The 15,536-nt window shown below is 40.3% G+C and overlaps 1 protein-coding gene across 11 annotated transcripts in view; it reads right to left on the bottom strand.

The window, feature by feature from the left end:
• Positions 1–825: 825 nt before the first annotated feature.
• FBXW11 (F-box and WD repeat domain containing 11) overlaps positions 826–15,536 on the bottom strand; it is a 68,421-nt gene continuing 53,710 nt past the window's right edge. For all 11 annotated transcript variants that reach the window (XM_030458974.1, XM_030458978.1, XM_030458970.1 and 8 more), the window contains 8 exons: positions 11,889–12,026; positions 11,367–11,485; positions 10,283–10,532; positions 9,071–9,189; positions 8,343–8,453; positions 7,279–7,357; positions 6,486–6,674; positions 826–3,352 (listed from right to left, as the gene is read on the bottom strand). In XM_030458974.1, coding sequence (XP_030314834.1) covers positions 6,513–6,674; positions 7,279–7,357; positions 8,343–8,453; positions 9,071–9,189; positions 10,283–10,532; positions 11,367–11,485; positions 11,889–12,026 — 978 coding nt within the window. In that variant the 3' untranslated portion in view covers positions 826–3,352; positions 6,486–6,512. The remainder of the gene's footprint in view (positions 3,353–6,485; positions 6,675–7,278; positions 7,358–8,342; positions 8,454–9,070; positions 9,190–10,282; positions 10,533–11,366; positions 11,486–11,888; positions 12,027–15,536) is intronic.

Raw genomic sequence — 15,536 nt, 5'->3', positions numbered from 1 at the left:
CCAAGAAGAATAAAAAGTACATTAGAGAGACATTTTAAAGACTAAATTTGCCAACACTTAGCCAGAACTTTGTTCAGATTCTTAGCACGGAGTTTATAGCACCTTTAAAAAATTTCAGGTTAGTGCTTCCAACACACACCTTACCGAAAATAACTTCTAAGAGAAGATGGGGGTGAGCCCTGTGCTCAAGCACCACAAAGTGTGGAGAATGATGTTTTAATGAGACATTCTCATCCCCTTCTGCCCCCCACACCCTGGACCTGGCAGCGAGGTCTTACCAACGCCCCTGTGCCAATGGTGTGAATGGCAGAGGGGCTGCACCACCAGTAACTTTTCATTGCTCAGAATGAACAGGAGCAACTCATTTACCACACAGCAGCAACTTCTCAGGTTGGTTAAAAGCAAAATTAATTCACAAATTAAACTAGGGACAGGAGAGTAGGGCATACAGGGTAAAGATGAGAACTTTGAATAACTTCTTGTCACTGCACATTAGCTAAAGTAATCCCAAGAAAGTTTTTCATGAGACAACACCAGCACTGGAAGACCCTTTCTTTGCCCAGGGCTCAGGGCACCAACACAGATACTGTCAGCAGCCAAAGAAATGGCAATATTTTAAAAATTCTACCTGCATTCTTGATAGAGAAAAAAGATTCTTCCTGTGATGTTTGTGCTGCCGCATGCCACTGCAGGGAAGCAGGATGCACGTGCCTCTGAGAAGGATTTTTTGACCTAAGTGTGCACGGTAACAAAGGGTAAAAAACCTGAGCCTGTTAACTGATGGGTGATACCCATGGTTGGTCACATGATGTTATCATCCATTTATTTGACAAATTAAGTTCAAACTTTTTTTTTTTTATTAAGCACATTCCACAGTACAAAGCTTTAGATCATGAACGATATCTGTACAATTTAACAGTTTCAAGAAGCTGTTCATACACCAACTTTCCAAACAGATAATTGGCAAACATAATTACAAGTTAGAATTAGACTATCCCAGTGCTTTGAAACATTAATATAGCAGTAATGTACAGTTGCTCAGGTATGGTTAGCAAAACAAAGTCCAGAGTGCAGCCAGGATCACTACCATTAATCCCAGGAGTCAAGTTCCTTGGGTGCCAATCACAGAAGCCCACTGCTATGTTACACAAAGCACAAAGAAGTTTAGACTGCATGTTCAAATACCATTATCTCCCACGGAAAAACAGGAATTTAAATCTTACACATGCATTTTAAAAAAAGGACTCCGTTCTTCAGAAACAAATACCTTTTTCTTCAGGGCTGCAACAGGTTTTTTCTTTTTAAACAGTTTCATTTTAAAGCTATCAGATGAGAAGGGTGAAGTAAGACACTTTCACGTACTGTTAAGGTTACCAAATAATTATCATTTAGGGGACATTTAGGAGCATGTTTTTAATCTTCTGTACTTCATCATATTTGCTCATCTTGATGAAATAAATGTTGTAGTTATATGTAAATGGGAGTTTCCCTTAAACACTGATCCCAGCACCTCTCAACGTGAAGGGTGAAGAGAAGAAAACTTTCAGTCGCATTGCTGTAGCGGCTCGGTGACATCTTGATGGATGTTTTTTTTGAACTCCCTGGACACAGAACTGATGTGTCTAACCACAGCCAACCTGATCCCTTGGCCAGCCCCTAACCTTTCTGATTGTAAAAGGAAAACAACAGCAAACCCAAGAAACTGCTGCCAGAGGAAAAAAAACAAACAAACAAACACCAACCATGACGTAGGAATGACAACACATTTCTGTGCCAGCACACACCTTCCCCAGGAAAACAGGCGGACTTCAAGCTGAGCTTGGCTGAAGCACAAAAGAAAAGCCACCAATGGGTGCAGTCATACATGGCTAATGCAGATAAATCGTTCACAATTGCATTTATCCATGTCTTCTGACATGAGGAAAAAATTGCAGTAGCACTTCTATGACTACATAAAATTAGAGGGGAGATTATGAGAACATAAGAAGAAATGACTGAGACTTCCTAATCAAAGGAATCATGCTAACAAAAAACAATCATGACCAGGACATCACACCATAGTCACAGCTGACAGCTACAGAAAAGAAAACCAGCATGGTACTGAGCATGGTGACGAGCTTGGTAACCAGAGTGTTGACTTGAAGGGACCTCCACTCCACTGAGGGGAAGTGTTACAAATCAGACATAAATAAATTTAACTTTGGCCCATGGCGTCTTCTCCACTGAGCAGCCAAACTAATGCTAACAAAGGACACCCGCAGGTGCTGGCGAGGACCTACTGGTGTTCAAAGAAAGACATCTGTAAATACTGCAGAAAAAAAATATAAGATACAGAACATAAATTAAACGCTTTTTAATTTTTAAAAAGTTTAGAAATTACATTTTAAAATATGTAGTTCCCATTAAAAAACAAAAATCCTAATGAATACTGAAAACCTCATTTTGCAGAGAAAATGTCTTGGTAACTCATATTAACTCCTACAGTGCCAGTAGTTAGAACATCCTGCTGCCAAGTGCTACCACATTCCGTATTAGTTTGTAGTGTCAGGAAATCCTGACTGCCAGCACCCGGAGGTTACATTGTTATGTACATTGTATCTACATGCTTATACAGTATTTGAAATGAGGCAAGCACACAAGGAAAGGTTTGACTATACCAAACATTAGGAAGCATAGGACGGCTGTAGTCCAGAGCACAGTTAAAAGGAAAAGACCGTGCTATACAACTAGTTCAGATAACCTAGCCTGAATTACAGGTAGTCTTTAATTTAAAAGAAATTATTGGTGCAGAAACAAGTAAACTGTAATCCAAAAATATTACTGAGCAATTCAGAAATATTTCTAAGAGTCCAACGTACACTTCTATCAATCAAAACGGGCTCTGAACCTGTCATGAGTAAAGTCTAAAGGACCTGGTGACTTGAAAAGCAAAGCTCTGTACATTCTGGGTATGTGTTTGGCACCCAAATTTCAGTGGAGAATGTTTGTTTTTCTTTTAAAGTCAGACAAAAGTGCAAAGCAATATAAATTAGGCCAAGTCCTTTCTTGACTTCTGATTTATTTCTGAAAAATAAGCCATCAGAGTTCAGTTTCTACGGACAATTTACATGTGAAGCTTTGGATTTCTCATCGCAGGGAAGGATAGGCTTCTGAAATTCATCTACTTGAAGTCAGTGAATTTGTAGTAAATTCAGAGATGACCACTGAGAACAGGAAATATTAAGAAATTTAGATATACAATTGTGCTGCTTTGCATCTACACAGCATCTAGAACCAATTCTGACTTTAGCTGTCAATCAATATCTTCAGGCATGTAGTAGCCAAAAATCCAGTAGTTCAAGACTGTGAAACCCTGAAAAAGATAAAAGAGAAACTAAACAGACAGAAGACACAAACCAAAAAGAAACAGCTGGAGACATCTGGAAGAAGTTAGTCCCACACACCATCTTCTGCACCCCAGGCTGAAACTGGAACTGGAGGAGCAAAATACCTGCAAGGACAGCAACACATGAAGGAGGTGCTTGCCAGTAAACACTTCCCTCTGTGCTAGAAGTCCTTCCTCTGAGGAGAGACACACCTCTACAGGACACAATTCATTGTAGAACATGCTCTGAATTCAGTTCAGAACAAGATTCTCAATGAAGGGTCCCTGAGGGCTCCCCTATAATTTGGCAGTTTTCTTACATGCAGTTAGAATGAAAAACCCTCCTGGAGACCAACAGTGAAGCACCTGTCTTGCTAAATGCTGAATGTTTTTTACTGAAATGAGGACACACACACAAGTGTCAGGAGATCTCCCTTTCTTCTCCATGCTGCAGAGGAGCAAGCTGTACAAAGGATGCAAGTTCAGCTGCTTTAATACAGGAGTTTTTAAGAAGACAGACAGTTTTTCTAAACTCAAGTAGTTTTATATTTTGGTTACCTTTTCTAGCCACATGACTCTATTATTAGCTTGAAGCCAGTGCAAGTTCTTAGTGTAATTAAAGCTGAACTTTGATTTCACCTGCCACTTCCCAAAACAGTTTTTATGGACTACGGGGAACTACCTTTTTCTGATATGAAATACCCATGAAAGGTTAAAAAAATTTTAAGGCACTTCCCCTTGACTTCCCTCTCCCAAACCCAAGGCCTAGTGCTTAATAGAACAATATTAGACTATCATATGGAAACAATTTTTATCATGTTACAATAAACAACAGGAATTCAACAGAAAGCAATAAAACTCTCACAGCCAATTGCCAGGACTGTCAAATATGATCCGCTTTGAAGAGGCAGAAAATTGCAAGCCTTGTAAAAAAGTGTAGAGGGCTGCTTCAGGATTCAGAAAACTGTCATGTTTGAAAGCATATAAAACTGTTTCATTAAATATCATAATGAAATATTAGGTGTTTGACCATAGGTTTTTTTTCGATTCTGAAGTCAGACAAACCTGTCAAAAAGTGACATCACTGCATCTCTCCTACATAGGAAATAATTATTACGGGACTGTCAGTACCAGCACAAACAGCTCCCAGGATGTGGAGGTCTGCATGGTTTCAGTTGTGCGTCAGACATAAGCTGTGCAGAACTGTTAAGTGTGCAGAATTTGAGCAGAAGAAGAGGCTGGCAAAGGCATTTCATGTTTCATGGACAGATCTCAATGACAATGGGTCTTGTAGGCCACATGTGGCAAGAAAGGAAAGTAAGACACCAGAATATTGATGGTCAAGTGAGGTGATATAAATTGTATTCAACTCCTCGTATTTCTTTGGTGCTTGAGACTCACTATGTATAGCTTTTCCATGAATCAAAACTAATAAAAGGAGCCTACCAAATAAAAATAATATTTTCAAAGGAAAAAAAAATTTATTTTTTCTTTTTTTCTTTTCTAATCTCAACCTTACAAGTTAACAGATGAAAGCACTGGTTTGTGAACTGGAAGACAGATGGAGATTGCTCCTTAAACTACTGTAGTCTTCTTGTGTAGCCTATTCTATCTGCTGGAAAAGGCAATGGAATAAAAAAATAGAATTCTATTAAAATAGAATAAAGAAAGAAAAAAAGTTTTCCATAGAGTGGGAGAACCACTCAACTTCAACAAGCCTTGGAGTTTCCACAGCAGAAGTTCCCTGAGGTATGGACTCAGTTTGCACAGAAGCCAGGACCAAATCCCTACAGATGTTACCATCACTGACAGCAGCAAACTCTCGACAAGGATGCTAATATGTCATCCTGGATCAAACAAAACCATTCTGAAGCAGAAATCACAAGGTAAGCAGTGTTGAAGGGGACTTGACTCTTCGGGATTTTTCAGGATTTCTCTCTTTAATCAGGGGCCTAATTATATTTATTAATTACAGAAAGGGAGGCAACTCGGTCTGCCAGTGGCCACCTTGTGCTTTGACCCTCTGTAAAACATAACAGTACAACAGATGCAGGAGTCACACCCAGAGAGGATGTTATCTTGGCTTTTTTTAGAATGAGGATGAGTTCAGTTTGTAAGAAAGGCAGCCAACACTTTCCTGAGGAATGCTTACAGATGAAAAAACAAAAGAATTTTTAAGAACCAGCATCTCCAAGAAGCAAACTGTCTCTTCCCAAGGCAAGGTTATTTCCTATCCAGAAGCACAGCCCCTACAGAAGTAGGAAAAACTTGAGTAACTCATGTCCACAGGAGGGACAAACATGTAAGGGTAAATAATGAAGATCTATGCTTACATGAAGACAGGGAAAGCTTTTCCCACTATATTTAAGCAAATTATTAATTATCTACTTCAAATAAAGTAAATCCTTCCTGCTGGGGCCTTGCTAGCTCTACCTCCTCTAGCTAAGGTGTCTCCAGTTCCTTGGAAGGAACACCCAGCCTGAGCACAGGGAAGGGGTGGCCACTCTGCTGGGGTGAGGCCATTGCTGTACTTCAGAGTCCCAGCATTCCCACCTGTTTATAGTTTGAAGGGCAATTGCTGGCAGCCACATAAATGGCATAAGAAGCCACTGTCCTAACAAACGGATCTACAGCAGAGCTTTTACCTACAGTGCTTTAAGAACTCAAGGAAGCTGACTGGTGGAATAATGGAAACAAATAGGCAAAGCTCAGGTGCACAGCTTCTGACAATTCTGAGTTGCCATATTGCTCAACATGATGTAATATTTAAGTTCTGAAAGCTTTCCCTGGTTATCTGATGGTTATCACAGAACTGCTCACTACAAAGCTTCACACAGAGAAAGGATAAATTAAGAACTCTAAGAGACCCTGATTTGACAGGACAGCTGGAGTACCTCTACAATACACCGAGTCTACTCAGTGCACAAGAACATTTTGAGTATAACTTTCCATAAACTACATGAGGTACCCGATCATAAAGAGGAGGGACTGCAGAAGGGGGTAACAGAACCTGACAAATTTGCTCAGCTAAAGCATTATCATACAAAGACTAGAAAGTGAAAAAATGTCACATAAAGGGGTTTTATTTTCTAATACACCTGGTAAAAAGAGGGAGACTTACCTTCTGAGGGTAGTAAAGTGCAGACTGTTATCTGGAGATGTACGTGTATGTTCTAGATGGAGAACGGGTCTCATTCTGGGCACTGGGTGGCACATTTAAGAAATCCCAAATCAGAATTGTATCGTCATGGGAACTACTAATGATCTGAAACTCATCAAACTGGAGTCTAAAGACACGTCCTGAATGTTCCTGTGAGCAATAGGACAACAGTTAGCAAGGCAAGAGGATAACATTTGTACTTGCACATCTATCTGGACACAGAACAGTGCATTCAAACTCCAAGAGTCTGATAAAGAAACCCTTAGTTGTAATTAAAAAGAAAAATATAACTTAAGCAACAACCTTAAATCTGATCATCCTCTAAAGTGATCATAGTTCCTGTGGCAATGTTTGACTCAGCCTCCTGCTTCTCACCTTTTTCTTCCAAACTGAAGGGTTAGAAGAAAGGTTTGGGGAAGACCCACACAATTCCCCTTCTCCTTTTTAATAAAAGAAAATTTAAAGCCAGCCCTACAGCAATATTAGGGAAACACATTAATAACTACAATGACTTGATGCAACATCATGCTGATTTATTTCTTTTAAGAGTATCTGAGAATCTCAAACTAGAAAAACTTAGTCCTTCTATTAAGCTCAGATCCAAAGCATTCAGGGTATATCAAAACATGAACTTTTCTTTATTCTTGGAGGAAGCAGCAGCTTGGGCTTTACAAAGCATCCTGAGTTTCTCACCTATCACACTATAGGGGAATAAAGGGTTGCAGATAAGCCCAAAGGAATGAATTGTACATACCACTAACGTACGCAAGCATAATGTACTTGCTGGGGCACGAGGGTCAAGAGCAGCCTGCAAGTCCCAAACTTTAATTTTGCTACAAAGTAAATAAGAAGGTCCTTATGAGAGGGTTGTTTCAAGTATAAGCATAGAAGTAACATTTACAGCAATGGAAAGTACACTAGTTTTTCCCTACAGCTGGTTCATCAGGATCAAGCAAATTGCTAAAATCACTATTCACTAAAATACTAACACTAAATCTTGTGCAAGAGAGATATAATTTTGTAATTCTTTTTAGCAGCAAATAGAGTAGATCTCTTTGTGATGACCACAAGGACAGGTTGCATGAAAGACAAAGGGACTACAAATGCAGAAGCTGTTTTTGAAAGCTCTGGAAAGCTCATGGCACTACTGATGAGGTGCAAGGTTTCAATGGGAATTAAGCTGGGACTGTGAATCCCAGTGAGACACTACACCCAAACAAAAGGCTAAGGACAAACACAGTTCAAGTATTGTTTTCAGTAACTCTACTGTTCACTTGAAGTTAAATTGGGCAGAGGAAACAATACTGAATTTGGGAATGGACATAAGCTGTCATGGATCCACGATGCACTGAGCAAGAAGTGATGACAGTGGGGCTCCTGCTCTCAGCCCAACAGAAATGGTCACTCAAGACTCCTGAGAGTGCCACAAGATACATTTAAAGTCACAATAAACATTTTCAGTGCTGCCATCATAAAGATAGAAAGCCTACACTATTCCAAGCACACGGGACCTGTCAAGGAGCAATTCCCAAGGGAAGAAACAAAGGAATGCCATTTCACCCTAACAAAACTTTACTTTCTACAGAAACTCAAGCTTGAGTGATAACACAATTTAGAAGTGTGCTAAAGAGCATCAAAAAGCAGTTTCTTGGCTACTTAAGAAAAAATTCACTTAAGCAAAATTCACTCATTTAAATATTGATCCAGCAGGTAAATCAGAAGAGAATTCTTACGTAAGGGACCATGAGGCTCAATGGCTTTCAAAAGACGCTTTGCTAAGAAAGGCAACATTTTGCAAACTTGCTTTTAAAAACATACCCATCATAGGCTCCACTAACAATTCTCTTATTGTCGAACCTGATGCATCGAACCAGTTCTTCGTGGCCTTCTAATACTCTTAAACAGGCACCACATTCAATGTCCCATAACCTTCAGAGAAGAGAGGAAAAAGTCCTTGAGAACTTGAGCTTCAGCACTGTTCCTCAGCCCCGCATATAGGGAATTTAAGCATGCTACTGGATGCTCTTCTGGGGGAGATGTCACATAGTTGGCTTAAAAAGGCAGGAAATGTCCCTTGCATGTAATTCAGAAAAAGGTTTGCATTGCAGCTGCCATATATAAAAATTTAATTTAGTAATTAAAAAATGACATCCTAGTAAAGGTTGGACACTTGTTATCTTACAAAGCTTCAATACACTTCTTTCTGTTCTGCATAAACCACTGCTCAGAGGTTCAGAAAGTAATTATGAAAACCAGCAACCAACATCTTCCTCAACTCTCCAAGCAGAACACAAGTTGAAAGAAATATTGTGATAGGTTAAGTTTTGTTTATCTTTGACACAAACCTCAGTGTCCCACCTTTTCACAGGGATGTGGTACATTTACTTTAAGTTCCATTCCTACATCCTCTGCTCTAGTAACAAGACATACCAGGGATGTTTGGCACATGCAGCTGTTCAGGACAGCACCAAGGGGCAGGGGAGATCCTGTTTTGACCCATACAAATGAGCACTGTTACATACCCACAGCTGCCCACAAGCACCCACCTAATGGTGTTGTCTGAGGATCCACTGACAACCAGTCGATCCCTGTACTGCAGGCAGGCAATGCCCCGCTTGTGCCCGTTTAGAGTGCGAACAAACTCGCACGTACTCGTACTCCAGACCTGTGAAACACAAGAGGAACACTCCTGAGATTTAGGCCCAAGCAAGGTTTTTGAATTTTCACCAAAGCCATTACGAATTCATAATCAGAAGCCACCTGAGGCCAACCTTTGCTGGACAGTGGAATGAAAACCTATGTGGTATTTTTATGGGCAGAGTACCTGGAGTTAATGCAGAGTGGTGGGATGGGGACCTGGCAGTGACAAGAGCCACCAGCAGTGCTGCTGCACATCAAGTCAACGAGAAAAGCTGGGGGGGGAGGGGAATTTGTATATAAAATATTTTCAGGCAGTAGGTACTGCCTCAAAGGAGTACAAAAGCTTGCTTACACTTCAACCTTGACAAGTTAGTCATCAGTTTTAAAAGTGGAAGTTATTATACACACAAAATGCCCACAATTTTTACCAAAGAAATTGCAAGCAATCTACTAGCTAGAGAAGGCCAAAACAGTGATCTGTAAAAATCTAGTGGCTGCTTCTTTCTTAACATTAAATGATTCTATCAATTTTGCCATTTTTAACGAACTGCAATTGAAGTTGTAATGTAGAGTAACCAGTGGCTCATATTCTAACACAGAGTGCAGCACAATCTCTGGCAGATATTTGGACATCAAGCTGCCAAGAGCTTTTTGGCACAGACTAAAGTAGCTCTGGTTCTAAAGATGGAAGGGTGGAAACGCCTTTGTTGTATTAATATACTCTGGGTAATTCAAATCTTCTGGTATGCAACACTCTTCAAATACAGCCCCTTAATTCTTCAAACATGGCAAAGTCTGGTTGGGCCGCTGGGAAGGTGTGGTAAGGAAAGGCAACTTTTGATAAATTTCATGTCTGAAACAGGGCTGCCAACTGAAACAAAAAATACTGCTTGGAAAAAGGTACAAGATATACCACATTTAACAAAGAAGCCCATCTTGAGACTAGAGTTCAAACAGCAAATGGGCTCACCTATTTTGCAACTGTAGGACAGATGCCAAAAAATGTTACGAGCCCAGTTATGCATGTAAGGAGGGTAACAGCAGAAGGTAGCAGCCTGACCAGAGGGGAAGGAAAAGGCAGAGCACTGCCATGAACACCTCGTCTGCTACCAACTCACTTTAATGGTCCTGTCACCCGATGCTGACACGATGTACTTGTCATCAAAGTCCACCACATTAACAGCAGCACGATGGCCAACTAAGACACGGCGTAGGGTGATGTCAGTAGGTGATGCCATATCCCAAACAGCAATTGATCTGTCCTTTGAACATGTTACCATCAAGCCATTGCTGAACCTCAAATGAAGCACTGCCTCATTGTGATGAATCAACGTGTTGAGAACTTCACCGGTATTTACATCCCACACTCTGCAAAAAGAGAAAAACCTTATTCCAAATGAAGGATGGCTCTGCACGGTATAAACATGCACAAATCTGCTGCTGTCTCTAAAGGAGAGCTCTCTGGTTGCTGACATCTCTTAGGGCTTGGGGAAAGCAAGAAGATGGGTGCTGGGGAAGCATCCTGGTTCACAACCCAAACTTATAAGCCGTTATTAACACCAGTGAACAGTTATGCCAGGAAATGCCTAAGCTGAGACCACTGCTTGGAGAAAATGCCACAATTCTCCAATGTGTCCAATAACAACCACGGTTCTCCAACTCCTTCAGGATGACTGAAACCTGTACGATGTATAAAGTGATGGAACAGACCAAAACCAGTAGTAACCACTGGTGTTTTTTCAGTTTTATACCATTCACTCAGATTTAGCACACGTAGCACCCTCCAGGGCTACCTACTAGCTTACATAAAGTGAAAAATCACAACTTATTTTATAACACCTGAAGGGTGTTATGACAAGTTCTTCTTTTTAAAGTTTTACAAAGATTGATATTGGTGTACCAATGTAGGACACCAGAAGGAGACAAGATCCTTCCCCTGAACTGTATCAGAGTATCTTTGCTCAACGTCAGGATATGCTTTGAGTCACTCAGGTCATATTCCTTCAAATACTTAAAAGTAAGAACAGACAGATTTGAAAAAAGAAAATTATCGAATGCAATTCTTTGCAAAGTATGAATATCTTGCTTTTGGAATAACAGTATCACATTCATATTAGGAATGTTTTCTGATATTTAGAGATTATTGCAAATATTCCCAGCCCTGATACTCAAACGATTTTTGTGCAAAAACTTAACACACACCTCACTGTAGAATCTGAGGATCCAGTTACAATGACTCTTTCATCATACTGCAGACAAAGAACCGAACCAGTATGTCCTGTTAGTACTTTCAAACATTCCAAGCTTGTTTTGTCCCAGATCTGTTCAAAACAGGAAGTATAAATGGCTTATCATTAATGTGGATCCAAGACTTGAACATTGCTGCAACAGACAAGGAAAAAAAACTAGAGACAGCAGGAAGAATCCATGGGTAATCTGCCTGTCCTGCCTGCTGGGTTAAGGAAGTCTCCTTGATGCAAGTTTTTGACAGAACAGTGAAATAACCAATGATCACAAAAAAATAAAAGCCTGTGTTGTGAAAGAAAATGGAAAGTGCAGGTGAGAACTTTGCAGGCTACAGAAGACATCCCATCCTGATAAACCCTCCACAAATACACACTGTCCCATGAAGGGACAAGAGAAATCAAGGAAACACAAGCAGCAAGTTTTCTGAGGCAGATTTACCCACTTCTCCCTAAGGAAAAGGCTTGGAAAAGTGTTTACCTTAATGGAGTTATCTCGTAGGCCACTGATAATCTTCTCATCATCATACTGTAAGCAGTAGACACCTTTGCTGTTCTCAGAGCGGCACTGAATCCGTTGCAGATTATGCCGTCCACATCGCCAGTTGGATTCTATAGTCTGACGAGGGGAAGCAGGCAAGAGTCAGGCACAAGTCTGCACACCCCAGCACCACTGCTCCAACATCCACAGAGCCAGCTTTCCACTTTTACATACATCACCTTTTCATTTGAAACATATACAACTTATTTTTAACATACACAAACCACTGTGAATTAGAATTAGAACTTTTTAGATTTGTCATGACAAAAGCTGTGCTTAGTAGTGAAAATTATGTTCAAGTAACCTTAATGAGAATCTTCCTAGGAGTCATTGGAGACAGACATCTCATAACAATTCAGTTTCCCCCATATTTACACAAGCATCTGACATTAGCAGCAAAGATTAAACCAGGAGCTCACGCAGTGCCAGGTCCAGCCTCTTCTGAGTAACTAACAGCACAGAACTGCTGAGCGCAACCAGGAGGTGAGGGGAGTTCTTGAACCTTGCCTTCCCCTACCCACTCATTTCACCTATTAAATGTTATTACAAATCTTATAAAGAGATTTTGAGATACAAAAAGCTCCTCTAAACACCTCTAAACCTCCTCTAAAGCCTGATAAAAATACAAATAAAACTGAAACAATCCAAACTTACCTCCCCCCCTTTAAAATCTGTGGAACTGTAATTCTCAACATTTTCATTCTTCAAAACATTTTTAAAGAAGATCCTGACACAACTGCAGAAGGCACAAACTCTTTCATAGGAGAACCAGGATGATTTCCATGTTTTAATCAGCTTTATTACTTATAAGACAACCAATGATGATTTCAAAGAAATGTAGAATACTGGATAAGAAATTCATATCAGCAATCATAAGAGAATTCATGCACAAGACTGCAAGCCAACAGCTGCAGTACCTACACAGGCTGGGATACTTTCCATTTCTCAGTACAGGCACCAGAATAGACTATTTAGAAACTTCCCTGGGAATCCCTGTAAATACTGCATGGAGACCTGGGGAGAAGCTCACTGACCATCTGTTTTGAAATTTATATTATTTATAACCAAACCCTAACTTTCAAAGTAACAGCAGGCACCTCTGCAGCACCACCAAAAATGGAAAAACAACAGGAATGCTTGTTAAAGACAAAGTACAGTGCTACTAGGATGTCCCAATTCTAAGAAAACACATCTGCTCCAAGGGAAAACTAACCTACCACTTGGTTTTCCATGCATTTACTCTCTCAGTTGTCTCCTGTTATGCAATTTTGGGAGAATTATACACAGCCATAGAACGACCCCAATGGGCCAGAGGAATTTGTCTACATCAGAAGAACCATGAGATACTTCAAGAGGAGCATGCTGTCAAGTTCTTCGTCCTCTCCCATTCTCTTCCAGTTTGGTGGGGAAGTTAGGAGGCTAGCAAGACAGCTGTCAGTTTGGGATCATCATTTCTGGCCAACTAGTGCACTGCTAATGGTCAGACTGGAAACTGGGCTTAAAACATCGAAATCTTGGCCCTCTGCGTGCTCACCCTGCCACATGATCAGCATGGGGCTGAGGCAATTCTCAAGCTTTATCTGAAGATTTATCAGCTGTGCTAAAGGGGCAGAACTACAACTCATTATCTCCAGGGCTGTTCCAGAAGTGACCCAGGCAAACAACAAAGGATTCTAGACATTGTGTAAACCAATATAATATAGATCTGAAGGCAAGACATTTAAAAAATGAAATACTAACACTGAAGATACAGGAGATTAAGCACCACAGATTAGAGTCAGCCAATTTAAACAGTTTTAGAAACCATATACATTCAGATATTAATTTCTAAGAAATCTTAAGGGAAAGTTTTCCTAAAGCAACATTCTTGGAAACGTCTGAAACAAGCAGCTGCATATAACACGTGCTGGACTGCTCCAGCTGCTGAGTGCTCAAGCACCATTCGAGCACCTTTACACTTTAGCTTCCTGCAACAGTGATTAGTGATAGCTACAGAATATATTAGGAACACCACAAATCAGAAATGTTGCTTGCAACCATTTTCCAAGCAGATCAGCAAATGCAAGTACATGCACCAGACATTCAGGATACTGCCTGACTTAATTCTTAGAATTACACCAGAGGAGGTTACTCAGTAAGCTCTCAGTAAGAAAATGTTGGCTTCAAATAAAAGAAAGTCAGCTACGATGTGTGTCCATGTGAAAAGCAGTAAGTCACATGCAGGTGCACATTTTCATTCTGTGAATAGATGTAATTTCATTTAGACATTATATGGTGTGGCTACTGTGGGAAAATACTTCATGTTTTTTGAGAACTTGTAAAATCCCCTTACACTGCGTAAATTCTCAGTGTGCTGGGAAAGTAGCCACAATATACAGTGAATATACAGCAGCATTCCAATTGGCAAGAGAGTGAAAACAGATGTGGATGTATAGAGAAATAACATTATTTTAGATGACTACATAAGGCTGAGTGGGTGGGCAACCTGGAGGACCCTCTGTAAAGGAACATGTTAATACAATACTGGCAACGACATGAAAGCTCCTTTGCTGTAGGAAATTTTGGGTTGTTACCTAACAGCGCAGTTAGTAAAAGGCTTCAACTACACCCTCCTTCCAGGAGAGATCTTCATAAACTGTATCTAGGCCAAGCAGGTAGGCATGCATCTTCATGCTGTGTTTTATGGACTGCTGCAAACATCAGGGAGTCAATGATGAAGAGACCTAAAGTTTATTTGCATATTTTTGGTACCAAACCTACTACTGATAGATGCAACACCAATATATGCCTCTGAACTTGGGTTTCTAAATCAAAAGCAAGATGTTCCAATGAGGATGGTGAGACACTGGCCCAGGTTGCCCAGAGTGGTGTTGGGTTGGATAGGGCTCTGAGAAACCTGATCTGGTTGAAGATGTCCCTGCTCACTGCATGAGGGTTGGACTAGATTACCAGAAAGGCCTTTTTCAGCCCAATCCATTCTGTGATTCTCTGTTGCAGAACACCATCTCCTTAGTTCACACACACACAGAAAAAAACTTTCTCACACTTTCCTGAAAGCAAGTAGCTGACAAGTGCTGTATAACCAGCAAAATCTGCACACACAAGGGATAATGACCAAGCATGAAGCCAAAACATCTGCCACAGCAGGAGAGCCATTTGGCAGCTGAAGAAATGTATAAATGGCTAAAAAAGGCATTTAGAGAAAAAAGAACACAAATAAAGTAGTCCAAGATAGAGGTATAGCCAAGACCTGACAAAGCCAGAATATGTTCACCCATACAAAGATGAACAGCAAAAAGAGATGCAATTCATCTGGATTAGCAGTTGGAACACTAACTATACATTGGAAGTGTTAAGGATAATCTACTAAGAACAGGTTTTTTTCTCATTTGATAATGCACACTGTGTTCAGCTCCTCAGCTAAAAATTGCATTTTTATCCTTGTGAACGTTATTGCAAAGTGGGTTTATCTTGATCCCAGAAACTTTCTTTTCCCTCTGAACACACAATTCTCCTGTAGGACAGCTGGGGAAGAAAAAGAAAAATCCGCATTTGTTACATGAGTAAGGATTTCTGCTGAAGCATGAG

This window comes from Calypte anna, chromosome 13 (genome assembly GCF_003957555.1).
Source record: "Calypte anna isolate BGI_N300 chromosome 13, bCalAnn1_v1.p, whole genome shotgun sequence".
Lineage (NCBI taxonomy): Eukaryota > Metazoa > Chordata > Aves > Apodiformes > Trochilidae > Calypte > Calypte anna.
Note: the sequence above shows the minus strand (reverse complement) of the source record. Positions and strands in the feature narration are given on the sequence as shown.